General features: G+C 53.5%; 1 protein-coding gene across 1 annotated transcript; it reads right to left on the reverse strand.

Moving 5' to 3' along the window:
- Positions 1-8048: 8048 nt before the first annotated feature.
- Positions 8049-14323, reverse strand: DAND5 (DAN domain BMP antagonist family member 5). The gene is made up of 2 exons (XM_045863861.2): positions 11666-14323; positions 8049-9263 (listed from the first exon to the last, which is right to left on the reverse strand). Exons 1-2 carry the CDS (start codon positions 11990-11992, stop codon positions 9018-9020), a joined length of 573 nt encoding a protein of 190 aa, XP_045719817.1. The 5' UTR covers positions 11993-14323; the 3' UTR covers positions 8049-9017.
- Between the last annotated feature and the right edge of the window lie 6456 nt (positions 14324-20779).

Below are 20779 nucleotides of genomic sequence, written 5' to 3' on the forward strand. Positions count from 1 at the left end.
GATGCTTACCCTCCCTTATCACCCTCCTGGTCCTGCCTCTGGCCCCAAACCTAGGCTCTGCTTGAACCAGCTTCCCATACCCACTTACACCCACACCACAATTCCATTTGCACACGCACACACACCATCCATCCTTCATTCACATACACACAACACAACATTCATCCCTCTGCTCATACTCGCACGCACACACACACAGGCAACACCCATCCTTCCATTCAGCTGCACACACACACACGCACACAGAAGCAATACCCATCCTTCCATTCAGACACACATACACACACACAACATCCATATGCACACACATAACATCCTTCCATTGAGACACACACACATACACACAGGGGACACCCATCCTTTTATTCAGACAGATAGACGCACACACAGGCAACACCCATTCTTCCATCCAGACACACACCCAGAAACGGAACACCCATCCTTCCATTCAGACACATTCGCACAAAAAAGGACACGCATCCTTCCATTTACACACACACACAGACACAACATCCATACACACACACACACAGGACATCCACCCTTCCATTTACACACACACACAGACCTACTCATACAACATCCAAATACACACACAACACCCCTCCTTCCATTCCTAAACACACAATACCCATTCTTCCATTTACACACACTCTCACACCACTATGTACACATACACACTCACTTCCTTATCTAGTCACAAACTACATCCGTTCATGTTCACACAAACAAAACACCTGATCCCCATGTTCATGCATATATCTGCACTCAGAATTGTCCACATGGTGAGACCCCCTCCCCCTCCCCACAACACCCCTCCATGTACACACACATACACACACACACACATCCGCTCTGCTCGCCTCTCCACAGCTGCCCCCTGGGAGGATTTTTATGAGGCAAAGGGGCCGCTCTAAAAAAAAGGGGGGGACTGCCCTAGAGGACACCCATGCCCCCCTCCCCCTCCTCCTCCCCCACAGAACCCAGGTCTTAGGGCACACCTGGCCTTCGAGAAATCGCGGGGGAGGAGGGCGCTGCCAGGAGGCTGGGCACAGCTGGGATGCCACAGCTGGAACCCCCCACACTCCTCCCTGCCGGGACTGCCCACCTGGCTGCCACTGGCAGCAGGTGTGTTCTTACAATGCAGGTGTGAGGGGGGATGAGGAGGAGGGAGGATCGGGAACCAGGCCCGTGACATTACCTGGCCAGGATGCCGGGGGTTGGTAGAGGGGAGGGCACTGAAACATCTGGGCTCTGGCAGCCAGGTCCTGGGCCACTGAAGGTGGGGCCAGGCATTGCTGGGCTTCGGGGCAGCTGGGCAGGCCTCTCAGGGGATGTGGGTAAACATCTGGCACACAGGATAAGTCAAGAGCTAGCCTGTGGATCCTGCCAGGATTGGGGAGAGGGGTGTTCTAGGCCTCCCTGACAGGACTAGGGATCCTCACTCTCCATGAGGGCCTAATGCTTCCCCTGCCCAGCCTGGCAGGCATGATCTGTGCCCCAAGCCGGGGGGCCTAGCTTTGTGCTTGCTGCCCTCACCCCAAGCTGGGAGCGCCTAAGGGGGTCTGAGCCCGAGATATTACGGGCCCTGCTCCCAAGGCACACCTGGCCAGACACCTGGGACCATGTGTCACACAAAAGAGAATCACAAAGACACAGAGGCATACTCAGACACACAAAGATACAGACCCTCCTCCTCTGGGGGAGGTCATATAAAGCGCCATAATCACACACCGTCACAGGATCACGCAGAGATACTGACTGTTGTACACTCTTCCAGAGTAGCGCGCGTGCACACACACACACACACACACATCCACACAGAGAATCCCACACAGACCTTCCCAGATTCATCCACAGAGTAACACCAATAATACCCCAGTGACACACAAAGACCCTCACCGACACACAGACCGCCTTAGAGACTCAAATATACACCATCTTACAAAGACACACTCAAACATACCGAAACATAGTTGTACAGATTCCTAGAATCTCCCTGAGCCTAGTTATACAGACACACACAAGGCCACCCAAAGTCACATAGTGACACAAAATCTCATACGGGACAAATCTCTTTGGCCCCACACACAGATGCTGACAAAATCATCCAGAGAGGGGCGCCTGGGTGGCTCAGTTGGTTAAACGACTGCCTTCGGCTCAGGTCATGATCCTGGTGTCCCGGGATCGAGTCCCGCATCGGGCTCCCTGCTCGGCAGGGAGTCTGCTTCTCCCTCTGACCCTCCTCCCTCTCATGCTCTCTGTCTCTCATTCTCTCTCTCTCAAATAAATAAATAAAATCTTTAAAAAAAAAATCATCCAGAGATGTGGCACCCACAAAATCACACAAAGATATACAGATCACACACACATATATACACACAACATATACACCCACATAGATACGCAAGATCACCTGTGATCACAAACGGTCATACACATAGTTGGTCACCCCAACACCCAAAGACACACACACACACACACACATCCCCAAATCACAAATGGGAGTGTGCAGGCCAGCCTGGCACACAAGACCAGCAGGCACACATTCACACGTGCAGCCCGTGGCACAGCCTGGCCGGGGCCGAGGATAGGCAGGCAGCAAGGCCTCCTGTGGCCAGCACTCATCTGGAGGCGAAGGGAAGGAACTGGGGAAATGTTTCATTTGCAGCCGGCAGGAGACCCACCCCACCCGCCCTGGAAACCTAGCCCGGGCTCCTGAATGGGGCCTCTGTGCGCTGCCACCGCCCAGCTGACCCAGGGAGTAGGTATCAGGGGGGTGAGGCTGGCTGCGCCATGTCCCTAGCCAAGCCTCAGGGCCACCCAGCCACGCACCAGGGCCCAGGCTGGAGTCCCCCAGACCGCAGGAGCCCCCCCCACACCCATCCCCTTGGCATCTGGAGGCCACTCCCCAAACCCAGCCTGCAGGCAGAAGACAGATCAGCTAGCAGTTGGATCTCCAGGTGTCCCTGCCTCAGGCCCACGTGTGTCCCCAGGCTGGGCAGCTGCCAGTCTCATGCCAGGAGGCCCCTTGCTCCAGCACGAAGGTGTGACAGACAGCGAGGCTGTATGTGACAGCATGGCTGAGGATGTGACAGTGTAGTTGTGTGTGACAGGGTAGCTGGGCTCCCTGTGCCGCCTGGGGATGGGGGTGGGGCAGTCATAGCCCCTTGGCTCATGTCATCACACACACTGTCATACGCATAGTGTCACTGTCACACCTTCGATCACACAGCCACGCACATAGCCACACTATCTCATCCTCAGTCACGCTGTCACACACAACCACACTGTCACACATGCTGTCACACATAGTTAGGCTGTCACACCTTCAACCACACACAGAGCCACACTGTCACACCTTCAACCAGTGACACTGTCTGTCACACCCTCAGCCACGCTGTTACACACAGAAATACCATCCCACCCTCACCCATGCTGGTCACACACGCCTTCAGCCACATGGGCTCCTGCGTCCTCCCGGTCGGCCTGACGTGCTGACCCTTGCACCGCGGCAGCGTCACGCCGACCGGCAGAGACACACTGACACGCCCGGTCTGGGTGCCCCTGCAGCTGCAGTCGCCACGTGGCCACACGGAGTCACTGCCCCCCCTCGGTCACAAGGAGGGGAAGCAGATCTGATCACTCCATCCCCAGGCCGTGGCACACAGCTGTCCCTCAGTCAGCGTTTGAACCTGACCAGTCACTCCAACAACACAATGACGTACCCTCCCCGTCCCAGTGTCACAGAGCAGGCAGCCCAAAGGCTCTCTGAAGACACACGCTCATGGCCATGCTATTGCAGGGGACGGGCACACATCTCACACTGCCACACAACACCCAGAGTCCCTGGACAGAGCTACAAAGAAGCAGTGGATGACAGCCGCCACCACTGTACAAGAACATCCTGTCACACAACAGTCGCTCTCCCCAGTGCCTGTCACAACATTGAGACAGCCCCTTAGCTGTCCCCACAAGCAGCCAAGCATTCTGACATGGCCCCCGCTATAGTCACTAGGATACCCCCCAGCCTCCCAAGTCGTGGAGACAGGGACAGGCCCACTCTGACACCCCCCCCCCCGCCCCGCTGCAGTCAGTGTGTGGAGAGCCAGGGGGCTAATGGACTCGCAGCTGTAGGCAGTGGGTGCCAGCCCCCCCCGCCTCATGAATATTCATCAGCTGGGGCGCTCTTGAACCTGTGGGGAGTCGGAGGTCCCAGGCAGCTGGGCACCCCCTTCTGTGCCAGGAGGCCCTCAGGTGAGGGGGGGCTCAGCCAAGCCCCAGCAGTCCTCAGAGCCCACCCCCAGTTCCATACATAAACACATGAATCTGTGAACATGGACCCCCAGACACACAAACAACAGTCCTACAAAATCAAAACCACACCCAACAACACAGCCATCCACCACACACACACACCCCAGACATGCAAATACAGGCACACACACAATCACATGAACTCACAACCACAAACACACAATCACACCCAAACCACAGACACAAAACACACACACACACAACATGCAAACACAGAGGTACACAGTCACACGACCACAAACACACAGATACACCATCACACCCAAACTACATAGACACTATCACGCACAGGCATGAAAACACACACGCATACACATGGGCGTACAGTCACCTCCAAACCTCGAGCTACTTCTCATGAAACACCCACATAAGTGTGCCAACATGGACCCACACGGTCATACATGCAGTTCCACTGACTCTCAGATGCAAACTCACACACAACCACCCCCAAAAAGCAACTTCATGGACTATCTCTGTGTCTCCCTCACTTTCTCTTGCTCTCTCTCTCTCTCTCTCACACACACACGCACGCACGCACCCACCACAATCTCACTCTGCCCACCCCTGCCGTTTTAGAGAACGGGAAACTGAGGCACTGAGTCCCTGAAGGCCCGGTGAAGGACGGTCCCTCTTAACTCCACGCAGAGGCTGCGGCCGGGCGCCCCCTGCTGGTCCGGCCCCTTCAAGAGCGCGCGGGGCGGCGGCGCGCGGGGCGGGCACGCGCCTGACGTAACCATGGCATCCTCTTGGCACGCGCGGCCCGCGCGCGGGGAGGGCGGGGCGGGCGCGTTGCCATGGCGCCGACGGGCCGCGTGAATGGGGCATTGTTCGTCGCGGCGCCCGGGCCAGGCTGTCCAGGACCCACCCGGACCCACCCGGGCCGGCAGAGACCGGGAGACCGGGCGGAGAAAGACAGAGATGGGGAGAGATGGAAAGGCAGGGAGAGACAAGAGGTAGGAAGAGACAGACAGAGCCGTAGATGGGAAAAGAAAAACGCTTAGAAGACAAGGGGGAGAGACAGCTGCGGAGAGACAGAGATAGGAGAGACCTGCGAGATGGAGAGAAATGCACAAACGAGGAAAGCCGGACAGAGTCGAGGAGGGCCAAGGAGAGGCAGAGCAGGGGATGGAGATGGAAGACGAAGGCTGGGTGGGAAACAGAGGCCCGCTGTGCCCGGCGCAGCGCCTGGCAACGGGAGGAGGCAGAGGACCAGGACCCCCAGACAAAGTCGGAGATGCTGAGAGGTGGGAGGAGACCCAGCCAGATGGAGGGTCAGGGGGACCCAGGAAGGAAATGAAGGGAAAGCTCCGAGGGTCTCTGGTCCCACCCACCTCAGTCCCTTCTCCACTCCCCTTATTTTTCTTTCCACTCCCCTTTCCATGACTCGCCTCCCCCTGCTTGACACTCTGAGAAAGCAAACCTCTGTCCTACACATCTTCACACACCCACAACAAGACACCATCAACACCGAGATCCAGTCCTTGGGGACACTGCCCAGATGCTCTGAGACAACTTCACAGACACAGCGACGCTTACGGATCCATCCACAGACACCCAGAGACACTCACAGTCACGGTTACAGTCAGGCACACCCACGACAGGGACTACTTCCCCACACCAGAGCCCCATAGATGCACCATCACACAAGGACCCTGCCAGACATGTGGTCGTGGTCACACACAGCCACACATCACCACACAGGCTCACACTCATGGGAACACCCATCCCAGACACAGAGCGCTCTCTCTCATCTGCACATGTCTCCCTACATTCAGTGACACCTCCTTGGACACACATGCCCTCCCCCTGGTCTGACCCCACGGACTGGCTTCCTGTCCCCTGGTCCAGATTGGGGGTCTGTGGGGCTGCAGGGGCCAGTTCTCCATGTTTCACATACAGACACCTGTCGGCGGTGGAGATTGGGAAGGGAACGGAAGGAAGTGAAGCCCCATCTCACTCTGCCTCAAAGGGCTGGGTCAAGCCAGGCCAGGGTGTTTCCCTAACTTCTGCCTGTCTGGGTCAACTTGGCCCAAACCTGGACCAAGGGTGTCCCCTGGTGGCCATGTATGGTCCCTGCAACCATCACGTGGGGAGATGGTGGGCGGCCCAGTGGCCCAGCCTGAATAGAAGGGCAGAGAGGACAGGCCCAGGCTTAGCACAGAGCCTGGAGACCGAAAGCCAGGGTCAGAAGCAAGAACCCAGACCCAGAATTCAGAGTTTGAAATCCAGATCCCAGAATTCAGAATCAGAGCTCAGAATCCAGAATCTGGATCTAGACTCCCAGATACCAAGATCTAGATTCCAGATCCCAGAACTCGGGTTCCAGAATTTAAAATCCAGGTCCAAATGCCCAGGATCTAGAATCCAAACATCTACATCCTATCTGCCAGAATCTAAAACTAAGGACCCAGAATCCAGATCCAAGAACCCAGAGCCCAAAACCCTCCTCAGAGCCAGCCCCTTACCTTCCCCAAGCCTCCCACGTTAGACCCTGGGCAGCAGGGGTTGGTCCCAGCGGCCGCCCCTGTGTGTTTACACATACACACTTCAATAGGATATTGCAGACCCACACCCCAAAACATACAGCCTGTGACCATCACACGTACAACACCACACACTGCAGATACACACGGACAATCACACACACACACACACACACTTACAGCCTGGCAACACAGCATCACCTTAAGAAACCTGGAACTGCCATATGCCCCTCTCCCAGCACACGGACCCATGTCCGTCTGTGCACCCATGCAGTCTCAGAGCTCCCCCACCCCGCCCGCACCCAGCCCACCAAGCTCACACACACAGCCACCATACCCAGAGATACACAAAAACCCAGGACACCCTGGGTTCTGTGCCCTGCATCCAGACACACTCATAGGACTGTGGGAGCTGGCACAGGCCTACACACATGCGCGCACACGCGCGCGCGCACACACACACACACACGCACTCCCCCGAGCATGGAGAAGCCCTGTGCCTTGGCAGCTATGCAGCCCCTGGGAACAGGACCCCCGGGACAGGGCTTGCCGTGCACCCCCGTGCCCACCCCAGCCCTCCCCTGCCTGGCCGGCTGGCGGGCTTTAATACAGATGCCAAACTCATAATTGTAACTGGGGGTGACAGGGTCACCTTGAGCCCCAGATGCTCGCGCGGTGACAGATGGCGTTGGCAAACCTGATTAGCGGCCCCCGTGCCAGCTCCTGTAGCACCTGCATCCCTTGCCCCTCCCCCGCTCCCCCAGCACTCATTACCCACCCATTACTGGGCCTGGGGGGCGGGGGTGGGGGCCGGCTGGCACTGCCCAGGAGGGGGCAGGGACTCCGGGGGCCCCCTGGCACCAAGGTTCCCAGCTGGCTCCCCGGCTGGCAGGAGGTGGGCACAGCTGAGGGGGGGGAGCAGCGGCCTCGTGCCTGCCAGCGAGAGGGGTGCCCATGGTGCCAGGGCTGAGCTGCCCACTCGGACTCGGCCTGGGGTTTGGCACGGAACCCTGGAGGGAGGAGGGAGAGTGGCGCCCCCTGTGGGCCCCTCGCGGCCCTCCCCCACCCAGGGCCTTGGGAGCTGGCAGCCTGGCCTGTTCCCACCCCTCTGTGCAGGCCTGTAGGGTCAGAGGTCACAGGCTCCCACGCCCTGCTGGCCCATCTGTTTCCTCGGGTCCCCTCCTTCTGCTCCCCTCACCTGGGGCCTTCCTTCCTGAGGCAGGAAGAGGGCTGAGAGGGGCCTGGCCGCCCCCCCCGCCCCACGCTCCGGGGGGCATTTGGAGGCAACCCCGACAGCACCACATGTCCCCGCGTCTGTGCCAGACGGGCCCATCTGCTAGGGCCCCGGTTCCAGCCGCCCAAAGCCAGGCTGCCCTCCTGCGCTGCAGACCCTGTGCCCAGCTAAGGAGGGAGCACCCCTGCTGCCCACACCCCAGCACAGGGCCACCCGCTCCCAGGGAACCCCAGTTGGAGGAACACACACACACACACACGCACACGCACAACTGGGCTTGGCCAACCGTTATGGTTCCTGTTTAATGCCACGCTATGCGTGGGGCTGGGTGGAGACTTGAGGGGGTGGGGCAAGAGGGGCAACTGGGATCACACAGGTCCTGCCCCTGATTTGGGGAGCCCACGTTTCCCCCACCCTGCAGCTTCATGGGCCTCCCTGCCTTGGTTTCTTGGGGTCCCGAGGATGGGGGTCATCCCTGTGTCTCCTGGTCTGTGTGAGACCATCTGTCCTCCCCGTAGCTGGGAGTGTGTCTTTCATTCTGCGAGGCGGGGGGTCCAGCCTGGTGGTTAAAATTGGTTGCCACACTGCCTAGGATTCCAATGCCAGATCTGTCACTTATTGCCATGTGACCTGGAGCGGGAGACTTTGCCTCTTAGAGCCTCAGTTTCCTTCTCCGTGAAATGGGATGATACCAGCCCCTATCTCATTGGGCTGTTCTGAGGATGACATGAGGTAGTGCGTGTCAAACGCTTAGCGTGGGGCCGGGCAAACGGAGTGCTCCGTAAGTGTGTGCTATGATCCCCGTTGGGGATGCGTCTGGTGTCCCCGGGAACGGGGCAAGGGCTCTGGAGCCCCGTCTGGTTGTCCCTGTGTCCCCGGTCTCTTGACCCAGTGCTTATGATCCAGGTCGGCGTCTTTCTGGGCACATCTCCCCCCATCTCTCCAAGCTGTGTGCGTCTGTGTGTCTGTCCACCAAGCTCAGATCATGCCCTCGGGCTGCACTGACATCCTTCAACCAGCACAGTAGACATCTTCATCCGTCGACGGGAGGCTGGGCTGCTCGCCCGACACCACAGGACCACACGTGTCCGGCGCTTGCGAGTGGGCACACAGCCGTTGCAGAGGACGAGTGGGGTGGGGTCCGAGCTGGGAATGTAGAGGGAGGAGCAGTAGCCAAAGCAGAGGTGATTGCGGAGGTGAACGGCCGTGCAGCCGGGCTGGGAGAGCACCTGGGGCAGGGATACGGGTCAAGGGCAGTGGAATCTGGGGCCCGAATGGGAGAATCATCTCCCATCCACTTCCACCCCCACTCGAGAGGCCCGGGTTCCGATCCTGAGCGCCATCTGCTGGCTGTGTGACTCGGAGCAAGCTACTCAACCTCTCTGGTCCTGTTTCCTCACCTGTGAAATCGTGGAAGTTCAGCCAGGAAAAAGAGAAATCAATCTAGCCCTTTCAACAAAGAGGATTGATATAAGGAAGGGCTGCTTCTCTCAAGCAGGAGACGATGATGAGGTAGCCTGGGGATTGGCATCAGGGAATCTGCCGCCACCTCTAGGAATGAGGGTTGGCAGGAAGGGGCGGTTTACAGGAGCCGGGGCGGGGGGGGTGGTTAAACAGAAAGCCCTTAGCCCCTTGCCTAGCACACAGCGTCCAATAAAAGTTCCTCCTATGATCCCCTCCAACTAAGTGGCTCTACCAACTCACCCCCAGATCATGGCCCTTCTCTATTTAACCCCTGCATTCCTGCCGCCCTGCCACGCCCACCCTCGTCAACCCCCTCCCCTCACTCTGCCCCAGCCACCCCAGCCTCTTCACTGCTCCTCCAATATGCCAAATGCAAGCCCACCTCTGGCCTGTTGCCTCTGCTGAGCCCGGCACCTGAGCTCCTCCCTCCCCCCACCCCTGAGCTCATCCCAACTCATTCCTTCCTCAGAAGCCCCCCAAAGGGAAATATCACCACCTGGTGGTCTCTATCCCAACGAGCCAATCTCTTTCTTCATGGGCTCCCAGTAATTTATAGTCTTGTCTCTTTGGATGTTCTTCTAGAATATAAGCTACCTGGAGACAGGGACGTTTTCTGCTTTGTTTATGGCCATAGGCTCAGCAGGCACATCATAGCAAAAACTAATGCTTGCTGAGCCCTAACACCAGGCCGGGGCCCACACTGCTCACCTCCGACGAACTCACTCCTCCCACAGTGTTCCAAGCTGGAACATTATGATCCTCATTTACAGATGAGGAGACGGAGGCTCGGAGCAGTCCCTCACCTAAAGCCACACAGCTGCTGAAGGCCTTCGAACCCTTAGAACGCCTTTGTGTCATCCTGGGGCAGCTGAGAGAGGGTACACAGCTGGGTCCCAGGCCAGGGGTTCCCTCGGCTGGGTGCAGTGTGCATGGCAGCATGGAACAACTGGGGCAGGATTCAGGGCAAGGTAGCTGGCCCAAGGCCATGCAGTCACCCCTGTGTTACCTGGATTCAGCCAAAATTTGCTGAATGAATAACAAGTCAGGGGGTCTTGGGAACGGACACCTTGTAGGGCATAGCTCCAAACACGGTGCACGAATCTATGTCTATTGTTAAGTCTGTTTTTGCAAACATAGGAAATGAGGCTCAGAGACGGGAAGCCACTTCCCCCGGGTCACACAGAAATCATCAGTGAAGGCATTAACTTGAAGCCAGGTACACCGAGCACCAAAGCTGGGGCTCTAGGCACATGCTCTGAGTTCCCACAGCTCTTATGGAGCACGGACTGAATGCCCATTACCCATACCTGTCTCATTCAACCACCCAAGAGCCCTTAGGAGGCAAATACTATTATTCATTTATTCATTCAACAAACACTGAGGGCCTATCATGTTCCTGGTTCTGCTCACAGGCCTGGAGATCAGGATACAGAAGTGAACAAAGCATAATATAATCCCTGTCCTGGTGGAGCTGACATCCTAGTGAGGGAGACATGATAAATGTAATTACAGAATCAGTTATATATGTTAGGTGATGTGTTCTACAGCGAGAAATAAAGCAGGAAACGGGCAACAGGGTGGAAGGTCCTGCACTTTTAAGTGATGTTTAAGTAAAAACCTGAAGCAGGTGAGAGAAGGAGCCACAGAATGCTCGGGGAGTTGGGGGGAATGGTAGAGGCAAAAGGGAATAGCCAGTGCAAAGGCCCTGAGGTAGCTGTGACATTGGGTGTGTCCAGATAAAAAACCATGTGGCTGGTGTGGCAGGAGTGAAGTGGGTGAGGGGGAGAGTGGGAAGAGGTGAGGTCGGGGAGGTGACAGGCAGAGAGTGCAGGGCCTTGTGGGCCTTGGGAAAGACATGGCTTTTGCTCCGAGTGAAGTGGGAGCCATGGAGGGTTCTGAGTGGAGGAGGGAGGGAATGGGACTCCGGTATTCACAGGTGCCCTCTGGCCATTAAATGGAAAAATAGACTTGGGTGAGAGACAGGATGGAGGTAAACTGCATGGTCGGGTAGGAGAGGCTTAAGCCCCATTTTATAAGACAGGAAACTGAGGCTAGGACACATTTAGATGGAGGATGCGAGGCTTGACCCCAGATCTGTGCGGGACCACACTCTGTGCTCTCTGCCCATGCCGAAACTCCGCCCTCCCCTTCCCCCACCCATCCTCACCTGAGTGTATGGCACAGCCTTGCACATCTCCTGGGCCACTTCCTGCGGGTCCAATGGCAGAGACATGGTGGGGGCCACCTCCTGCCCATGGTGCAGGCTACCTCTCCCCAGCCGCCCAGTTTTCTGCAGACCCAAGAAGGCCTTCCAGCTGCTGAGGGCAGAGGATTGTACCTGGGAGCCTAGGGTCCCTCGGCCCAGAGCCCGGGTCTGATTGGTGGCAGCCCAGAGCTGAGATGGGGGACCCAGGAATCCAGGCCTCCCAGAGCCTGTGTGCAGCTGGGCCCCACTGAGCAGGCTCAGGAGAGCGATCAACTGGCCGAGGAACATCCGTCCGTCTGTCAGTCAGTCTGGGACTGGGCTCAGGGTCCTGGGCAGTCAACCCTGCTGTCTGATGAGGGGAGTCTCAGCCCTTCGGACCCGCTTTTAACGGTTTGCCCCCAAGCTGGGCAGCTCAGGAGGCATCTCTGCAAACCCACAGTGGGGAGGAAAATAAACTGAGGCCTGCTGAGTTCCCACCCCTCCCCCCAGCCTGGCGGGGGGGCTGGGGGCTGGGTCTGTGGGTGGGTGGGCTGTGGCGACCGGGAAAGGCGTGACTCGAGACACGGGGTCAGGGGCACAATGCCTGGAGGCTCTGAGGGGCTTCTTCCCAGGTCAGGGGCACCATCCATCCAGTTTGCAAAACTAGACAGTGCAGCCAGGCTTCTTGGGTTTCAGCCTCAGCATTGCAACATTAGAGCTGTGCAACCTCTGTCAACCCCCTTAACCACTCTGGGCCTCAGCTTCCTCTTCTGTTACGGAGATCTATGTAACGTGTTATCAACACTCCCTAGCTGGGTGGGTTGCTCTGAGGACCCCCGAGATAATTCACGTAAGCAGCTTAGAACAGAGGCTGATACAGTAGAACCACGAGTAAACTATGATTAACATCATTTTAGTTATTTTTTCTTTAGCCCCTATTAGAGGCCAGGCATAATTCTGAGCCCTGGAGATTCCGGAGGCCAAGACAGAAATGGGTCCTCACTGTGGATTTGAAACTGTGGTGCAGAAAACAGGCAAGACAAGAGGATTCCAGAGCCTTCCGTGTGAAGTTATTTAAATAGGAGGTGCCTTACAGGTGTCAGGGCGGGGGCTTCTGCCCCCAGGGTGGTCAGAGAAGGCCTCCCTGAGGAGGTGACATTCTTGCAGAGCCTTGAGGTGGCGTTCGAGGCGGTGGGAACAGCCTGGTCGGGTGTGGAGGCTGGAGTGTTGGAAACACATAAAGAGGGTGGGAGCCGCGTCCCAGGCTTTGGAGCCCCGGGGATGCCTGGGGGGTCCGAGCCGCGCCCTGGCACCTCCGTGGCCCGCATTTCGCACCCAGGCGAGGAGCGGCCGGCCGCGGGGGCCGTGAGAAGCGGCAGGGCCCGTTCTTCCCGCGCCCCGCGGAGCTGCGGAGGGCGATGGGGCGCGCTCGCCCTCTGGCGGCGGCTCTCGGGACTGCGCGGCGGCCGCGCCCAGGACGCCTACCTTCTGGATGCCGCACCTGGAGGTGCAAGGGTGCTGCCCACTCACCCCGCTACATCTGAGCTCCTGGGCGTCCCCCAACCCGCCCTCTCGCTGTCCTCTAGACCCGCCTGATGGCAGCTCCTGCCAGGTGCTAAGGCCCCAAAGTTTGGAGATCCGCTAATCCCTCTCTTTCTCTGCCTGCCTCCCCGCACCCCCGATCCCCGATCTGATATGACAGCAAGTCCCGTCCGCTTCAGAGTCTACCTAGAATCCATCCACTTCTCACTCCTCTCAGTCCCCCACCCGGACACGGCCATTATGTCCCACTTGAACCAATACGGTCCCTCCACCCTGGTGCTCCAGCTCCCGCCACCTCTCCCCGAAGGCTGGTCCCTCCACAGCAGCCAGAAGGCGACGTGAGCACTCGTGTACAGGCACTTCTCTCTTCTGCTCAGAATCTTCCAGGGCTCCCACCTCACCCGGGGTAACAGCCCAAGTCCTCACTGCAGCCCATAGACGTCGTTCTGTCCTCTCCTATCACCGCTATCCCACCCTCAGCTTTCCCGCCCTCTCCCGCTTTCTCACTCCCTCCAGCCACACGGGGCCTCCTGGCTGTTCTCCAGACTCACCAGGCATAATCCCATAATACTACACAGTGGTACAGGGCTAAGGAAGCTCCTTTTTACCTGGAAAGATAACCAAGACAAATTAGGTTTTTAAAAAAAAAAAATCAGAACTGGATGTCTATTATGTGCTGACCTTTTGGGGGAGAAGGATAAGAATGTACAGCTATGCTTTACTTGCGTTTGCATTTGTATTTCCATGTTGAAAAGAACTGCAAGTTTTCCTTTTGGAGAGGGGCTTCACTTTAGAGTTTTAACATTGTTTTGGGGCACCTGGGTGGCTCAGTTGGTTAGGCTTCCCACTCTTGATCTCAGCTGAGGTCTTGATCTCAGGGTCTTGAGTTCAAGCCCCACAGTGGGCTACATGCTGGGTGTGGAGCCTACTTAAAAAAAAAAATTCTTTTGGGACACCTGGGTGGCTCAGTTGGTTAAGCGTCTGCCTTTGGCTCAGGTCGTGATCTCAGGGTCCTGGAATCCAGTCCCGCATTGGGCTCCTTGCTCAGCGGGGAGCCTGCTTCTCCCTCTGCCTGATGCTCCCCCTGCTTGTGCTCTCTCTCTGACAAATAAATAAAATCTTTTAAAAATTGTTTTAAGTAGGGGCGCCTGGGTGGCTCAGATGGTTAAGCGTCTGCCTTCAGCTCAGGTCATGATCCCAGGGTCCTGGAATCGAGCCCCACAGCTGGCTCCCGGCTCCTGGTTCTGCGGGGAGCCTGCTTCTCCCTCTCCCTCTGCTTCCCCCCCTGCTCATGCTCTCTCTCTATCTCTCTGTCTCAAATGAATAAATAAAATCTTTAAAAATTTTTGTTTTAAGTATACAAAATGAAACATAAGAAAAGAAAAAAAGTACAAATGAAAGCAATCTATACCATTGGTCTGCCCCCTTGCTTTTTAAGTGAACTATTCCAGGCACTCAAATAAGTATAGACAAAAAATATATAAGAAACACCCCTGTATTCATTACCACAATTAAAAAATTAAAAATTACAAATATGAGAGAAACTGGCTCTATACTTGTCCCTAATTCCTGGATTGGCCAATTTTAATTCCCATGCCTGTATTCATAGTTTTACTATTTATGCAATCATTCAGATACGTAACGTTGTTTTGTTGTTTTAAATGTAATATACATGGCATCATAATGTATATATCTTTTTAACTTTCATCTGTCTTCCACTTCATATTCCTTCCTTTCCACTCTGAAGAGTCTTCCGCTGCACATGTATCTCCCAAATTTATTTCTCCATTACCCAGTTTTTAACCATTACAATCAATCCTGCAAGGAACAATCTGGAACATGACTCTGCCCGTTAGAGTCATTTCTAATTGGGTAATCCATTCCCAGACCCTGCTCCAGATCAATTACAGTGGAATCTCTGGGGATGGGATCCAGGCATTGGTGTTTTTAAAAACCACCTCAGGGCTGCTGTGAACCCCTAGGGTGTATGGTCATATACAGCAGGGGGTCTGATACTTCAGCAATGCATCCGCGTCACCTGGAAGGCTCACTGTAGAGTATCTGATTCTGAGATGGAGCCTGAGAACCTGCATTTCTAACAAGTTCCCTGGTGATGGTGCTGCTGGGCTGAGGACCAAACTCTGAGAACCATGATCTATAGAACACCTTTATTCTCTTTCTTTCTTTCTTTCTTTCTTTCTTTCTTTCTTTCTTTCTTTCTTTCTTTCTTTCTTTCTTTCTTTCTTCTTTCTTTCTTTTTTTAGAGAGCACAAGCAGAGGGGGAAGGGCAGAGGGAGAGGGACAAGCAGGCTCCCCAGTGATCAGGGAGCCCGACGTGGGGCTCAATCCCAGGACCCTGAGATTATGACCTGAGCTGAAGGCAGATGTTTAACCGATTGAGCCACCCAGGCTCCCCAAGAGCACCTTTATCCGTTTTTAACATCTGCTTAGTATTCCATCCTGTGGATATTTAGTAGTTTCCTTAACCAGCTCTCTATTCTTGGACATTTATGTTATTTTCCATCTTGTTACTACCAAAAAAAAAAAATCCCTACAATGGAATATCATTCAGCTGTAAAGAGGAATGAAGTACATATTAATTTGCTCGGGCTGCCATAACAGAGGACCACAGACTAGGGGGCTTAATAAACAGAAATTTATTTTCTCACAGTTCTGGAGCCTAGGAATCTGAGATCAAGGGGTCACCCTAGTTAGTTTTTTTTTTCCTGAGGCCTCTCTCTTTGGCTTGTGGAAGAACATCTCCCTGTGTCTTCACATGATCCTCCTCCCGTGTGAGTCTGTGTTCAGATTTCCTTTTTTATAAGGATACCAGCATAGGGGTGCCTGGGTGGCTCAGTCAGTTAAGCTTCTGCCTTCGGCTCAGGTCATGATCCCCGGGTCCTGGGATTGAGCTCCACGTGGGGCTCCTTGCTCAGCTGGGAGCCTGCTTCTCCCTCTGCCTGCCACTCCCCCTGCTTGTGCTCGCTTGCTCTCTCTCTCTATCAAATAAATAAATAAAATCTTAAAAAAAAAAAAAAAAGGATACCAGCGTAAGGGATTGGGGCCCACCGTACTGACCTCATTTTAGTTACTTTTTTAGAGACCGTATTTCTAGACATGGTCACATTCTGAGGTGCTGAGAGTTAGCACTTTAACATATGAATTGTGGGGGGGACACGAGTCAGTCCAACAAGGATTGATACATGTTACAGTATGGGTGAACATCGAAAACATGCTAAGTAAAAGAATCCAGACACGGGTGCCTGGGTGGCTCAGTTGGTTAAGCAACTGCCTTCGGCTCAGGTCATGATCCTGGGGTCCCGGGATCGAGTCCCGCATCGGGCTCCCTGCTTGGCAGGGAGTCTGCTTCTCCCCCTGACCCTCCCCACTCTCATGTGCTCTCTCTCATTCTCTCTCTCTCAAATAAATAAATAAAATCTTAAAAAAAAAAAAGAATCCAGATACAAATGGTCACAAATTACTCTGTTTTTATGAAATATCAGAATTAGGCAAATCTGTAGAGACAGAGAGTAGGTTACTGGTTGCCAGGAACTGAGGGGAGGGGGTAAGGGGGAGTGACTGTTAACGGGGATGGAATTCCCTTTTGGGGTGATGGAAATGCTCCAGAACTAGAGTGTTGCTAGTCGCACAACACTATGAATGTGTTAAATTCCATTGGATTGTTCACTTTATTTTTTTAATAGTTTTTATTTATTTATTTGAGAGAAAGAGTGCATGTGGGAGGGGGAGGGAGAGGGAGAGGGAATCCCAGACAAACTCTCTGCTGAACTTAGAGCCCAGCACGGGGCTCCATCTCATGACCCCAAGATCATGAAACCAAGAATCAGACGCCTGGGGCACCTGGGTGGCTCAGTCGTTAAGCGTCTGCCTTCCGCTCAGGTCATGATCCCGGGGTCCTGGGATCTAGCCCCGCATCAGACTCCCTGCTCTGTGGGAAGCCTGTTTCTCCCTCTCCCACTCCCCCTGCTTGTGATCCCTCTCTCGCTGTCTCTCTCTCTGTCAAATAAATAAATAAAATCTTAAAAAAAATAAATAAAATGATTAATTTTAGGGGTCATGGGATGGAGCCCCATGTTAGCTCCAAGCTCAGCAAGGCGTCTGCTAAACTTTCTCTATCCCTCTCCCCCTGCCCCTCCCTGTGCTCGCTCGCTCTCTCTCAAATAAATAAAAACAAATCTTTAAAATGATTAAGTTTATGTTATGTAAATTTTAATTCTAATTTAAATAAAATTTCAATTTGAGACCTGCCCTCAGAAGCCTCTCCACTCTATGCCCCCCACCCCCACTCCCACCCTACCCCACCCCAGTGCCATTTGGGTCCTGCCATGTGCAGAGCCCTGGCCAGTGGCTGGAACTCAGCTGAGGCTACTTTGACATCAAAGTGTCTACTCTTAGCTTCTGAACTGGTGTTTCTCAGAATGGATCCCAAATTTCCTGGTCTGGTAGGAAACTGTTGCCCATCAGCCCCATTGCGGGAACTTACTTCTTTCACCTCTGTTATAATTATTTGTGTGTCTCACCCACAAGACTGTGAGCTGTTTGACGTCAAGGGCCAGCTCTACTTCATTACCCATCTCTTCAAAGGTTCAAAAAGTAGAAGAAGTGACTGCAGAGTTAAACATGAATGATAAGAAAGAGCCCACCATATAAAGATTCTGGAAGACAGTTCTAGACATAATAACAGCAAAGATAATGCAAAGGCCCTGAGACCAGCGCAGGTCAGGGACCACATGGCCCCTTCTACCTCCTAATGGGTCTTCTTGCTTCTGCATGTCGCCCCACTCAATGTCTTTCCTTCTCAGCAGCCAGAGGAGAACCATAAATCATATCCATCTCTTCTCTGCTCAGAGACTTCCCATGGCTCCCCATTGCCCTTGGAATAAAACCAAACTCACCATGGCCTATAATGCCTGCAGGGCTGACCCCTGTTTATCACTGTGCAATGCACCTCCTTCCTCAATCCCCTCATTCACTTAGACCTCAACCACACTGGTCATGTGTCCCTCAGCAAACCCTGGGGAAAGACTTGTTGGGCACGCCAGGGAAACCTCCCAGTGGGCACAGGGGGACATGGATAGGGAGGCTCACTGCAGCATTATTTTTGCAATCAAGAAAAATTGGAACCAAATGTCCATCAAAACAGCCTGTTGGAATAGCTTATTCATAACACGAACAATATTGAGCAGAGATTTTTTTTGAAACTTTTTTCTTTAACTTTTATTTTTTACAACTAAGTGCAGTGAGAAATACAGTTTATACTGTGAACCAGAGGTGGCAGAATGTATTTTCCAAAGAGACCTCAACAGTATGCCCCATCCCACATACAATTCTTTGCATGTGACCTTGAAAATCCTTTGACTGGGGGCTCCTGGGTGGCTCAGTTGGTTAAGCGTCTGCCTTCAGCTCGGGTTATGATCTCAGGGTCCTGGGATGGCACCCAGCATCGGGCTCCCTGCTCAGCGGGGAGCCTGCTTCTCCCTCTCCCTCTGCTGCTCACTCTGCTTGTGCTCTCTCACTCTCTCTGTCAAATAAATAAATATAAAAAAAATGTTTTTCCTGGGGCGCCTGGGTGGCTCAGTCGTTAAGCGTCTGTCTGCCTTCGGCTCGGGTCATGATCCCAGGGTCCTGGGATCGAGTCCCACATCGGGCTCCCTGCTCGGCAGGAAGCCTGCTTCTCGCTCTCCCACTCCCCCTGCTTGTGTTCCTGCTCTCGCTATCTCTCTCTCTCTCTATCAAATAAATAAATAAATAAATCTTTTAAAAAAATGTTTTTCTAAAAAAAGAAAGAAAATCCTCTGATTGCATGACAATCTTTGACCCCTTCCCTTGAACCTAGACAACCTTTATGACTGGCTCCACCAACAGCATAGAGCAGAAATGATGTCATGTGACTTCTGAGATTCAGTCATAAAAATGCCATGCACTTCAGCCTTGGGCACTAGGGACCCAGCTACCATGTTGTGAGGAAGCTCAAATTGGCTCACATGGAGAAACCACTTTGTAGAGGATATTCAGCCAATAGCCCAGCTGAGACTTCAGCCAGCATCAATGACGAGACCTGAATGAAGGGAGATGCCTTCTAATGATTCTGGTAGCCAGGCATCAATTCATTCAACTTCAAATTCTTCCCAGCTGAGGCCGCAGAAAGCAAGGAGCAGAGACAAGCCATCCCCACTGTGCTCTGCCCAAATTCCTTTTTTTTTTTTTTTTTTTTTTTTTGTGCAAAGTTGTATTTAAATTCTAGTTAGTTAACATACAGTGCAATATTGGCTCAGGAGTAGAACTCAGTGGTTCATCACTTACATACAACACCCAGTGCTCATCACAAGTGCCCTCCTTAATCCCCATCATCCATCTAGCCCATCCCCCTCACCTCCCTCCATCAACCCTCAATTTGTTCTCTATAGTTATGAGTTTCTTATGGTTTGTTTCCCGTTCTCTTTTCCTCCCCTCCCATATGTTCATCTGTTTTGTTTCTTCAATTCCATGTATGAGTGAAATCATAGGTATTTGTCCTTCTCTGACTGACTTATTTTGCTTAGCATAATACCCTCTAGCTCCATCCACATCACTGCAAATGGCAAGATTTCGTTATTTTTGATGGCTGAGTAATATTCTATTGTATATATACACACCACATCTTTTTTTTTTAAGATTTTTTTTTATTTATTTGAGGGACAGACAGAGATAGCGAGAGAGAGAGCACATGAGTGGGGAGCAGAGGGAGAAGCAGGCTCCCCACTGAGCAGGGAGCCCCATATGGGGCTCCATCCCAGGACCCTGGGATCATGATCTGAGCCGAAGGCAGACGCTTAACCAACTGAGCCATCCAGGCGCCCCACACCACATCTTCTTTATCCAGTCATCATTAGGTGGACATTTAGGCTCTTTCCATAGTTTGGCTACTGTTGATAACCAAATTCTTGAACTATGCACTCTATGAGCATAATCAAAATGGTTGTTTGGGGCAAGGTTTGTTAGCATCATCTGCAACTGGAACACTAGTATATACAAACATGTATACATGACAGAAATAAAAGTTTTACCAAAGGATACTTAACCCTTACTACATGTGATACAATCTGATATTTTTATTCTGTTCTATTTTTTCTATTAAAAAATAACCTCTGTACACCCGTGTTCATGGAAGCATTACTCACAACAGCCAAAAGGTGGAAGGAGCCCAGGTGTCCATCAGTGGACGAATGAATTAACAAAATTTGGTAAATACGTATGAGGGAATGTCATTCAGCCTTAAAAACAAAGGAAATTCTAACACATGCTACAAGGGGGACGTTATTGAGGACATTATGCTAAGTGAAATAAGCCAGTCACAAAAGGGTAAATGCTGTATGATTCTCCTGATATGAAGTCCCTAGAGTCATCAAATTCATAGAGACAGGGGCGCCTGGGTGGCTCAGTTGGTTGGGCGACTGCCTTCGGCTCAGGTCATGATCCTGGAGTCCCGGGATCGAGTCCCGCATCGGGCTCCTTGCTCGGCAGGGAGTCTGCTTCTCCCTCTGACCCTCCCCC

Source organism: Mirounga angustirostris, unplaced genomic scaffold (genome assembly GCF_029215605.1).
Source record: "Mirounga angustirostris isolate CCGP_5_RB_7025 unplaced genomic scaffold, mMirAng1.0.hap1 SCAF_1, whole genome shotgun sequence".
NCBI lineage: Eukaryota > Metazoa > Chordata > Mammalia > Carnivora > Phocidae > Mirounga > Mirounga angustirostris.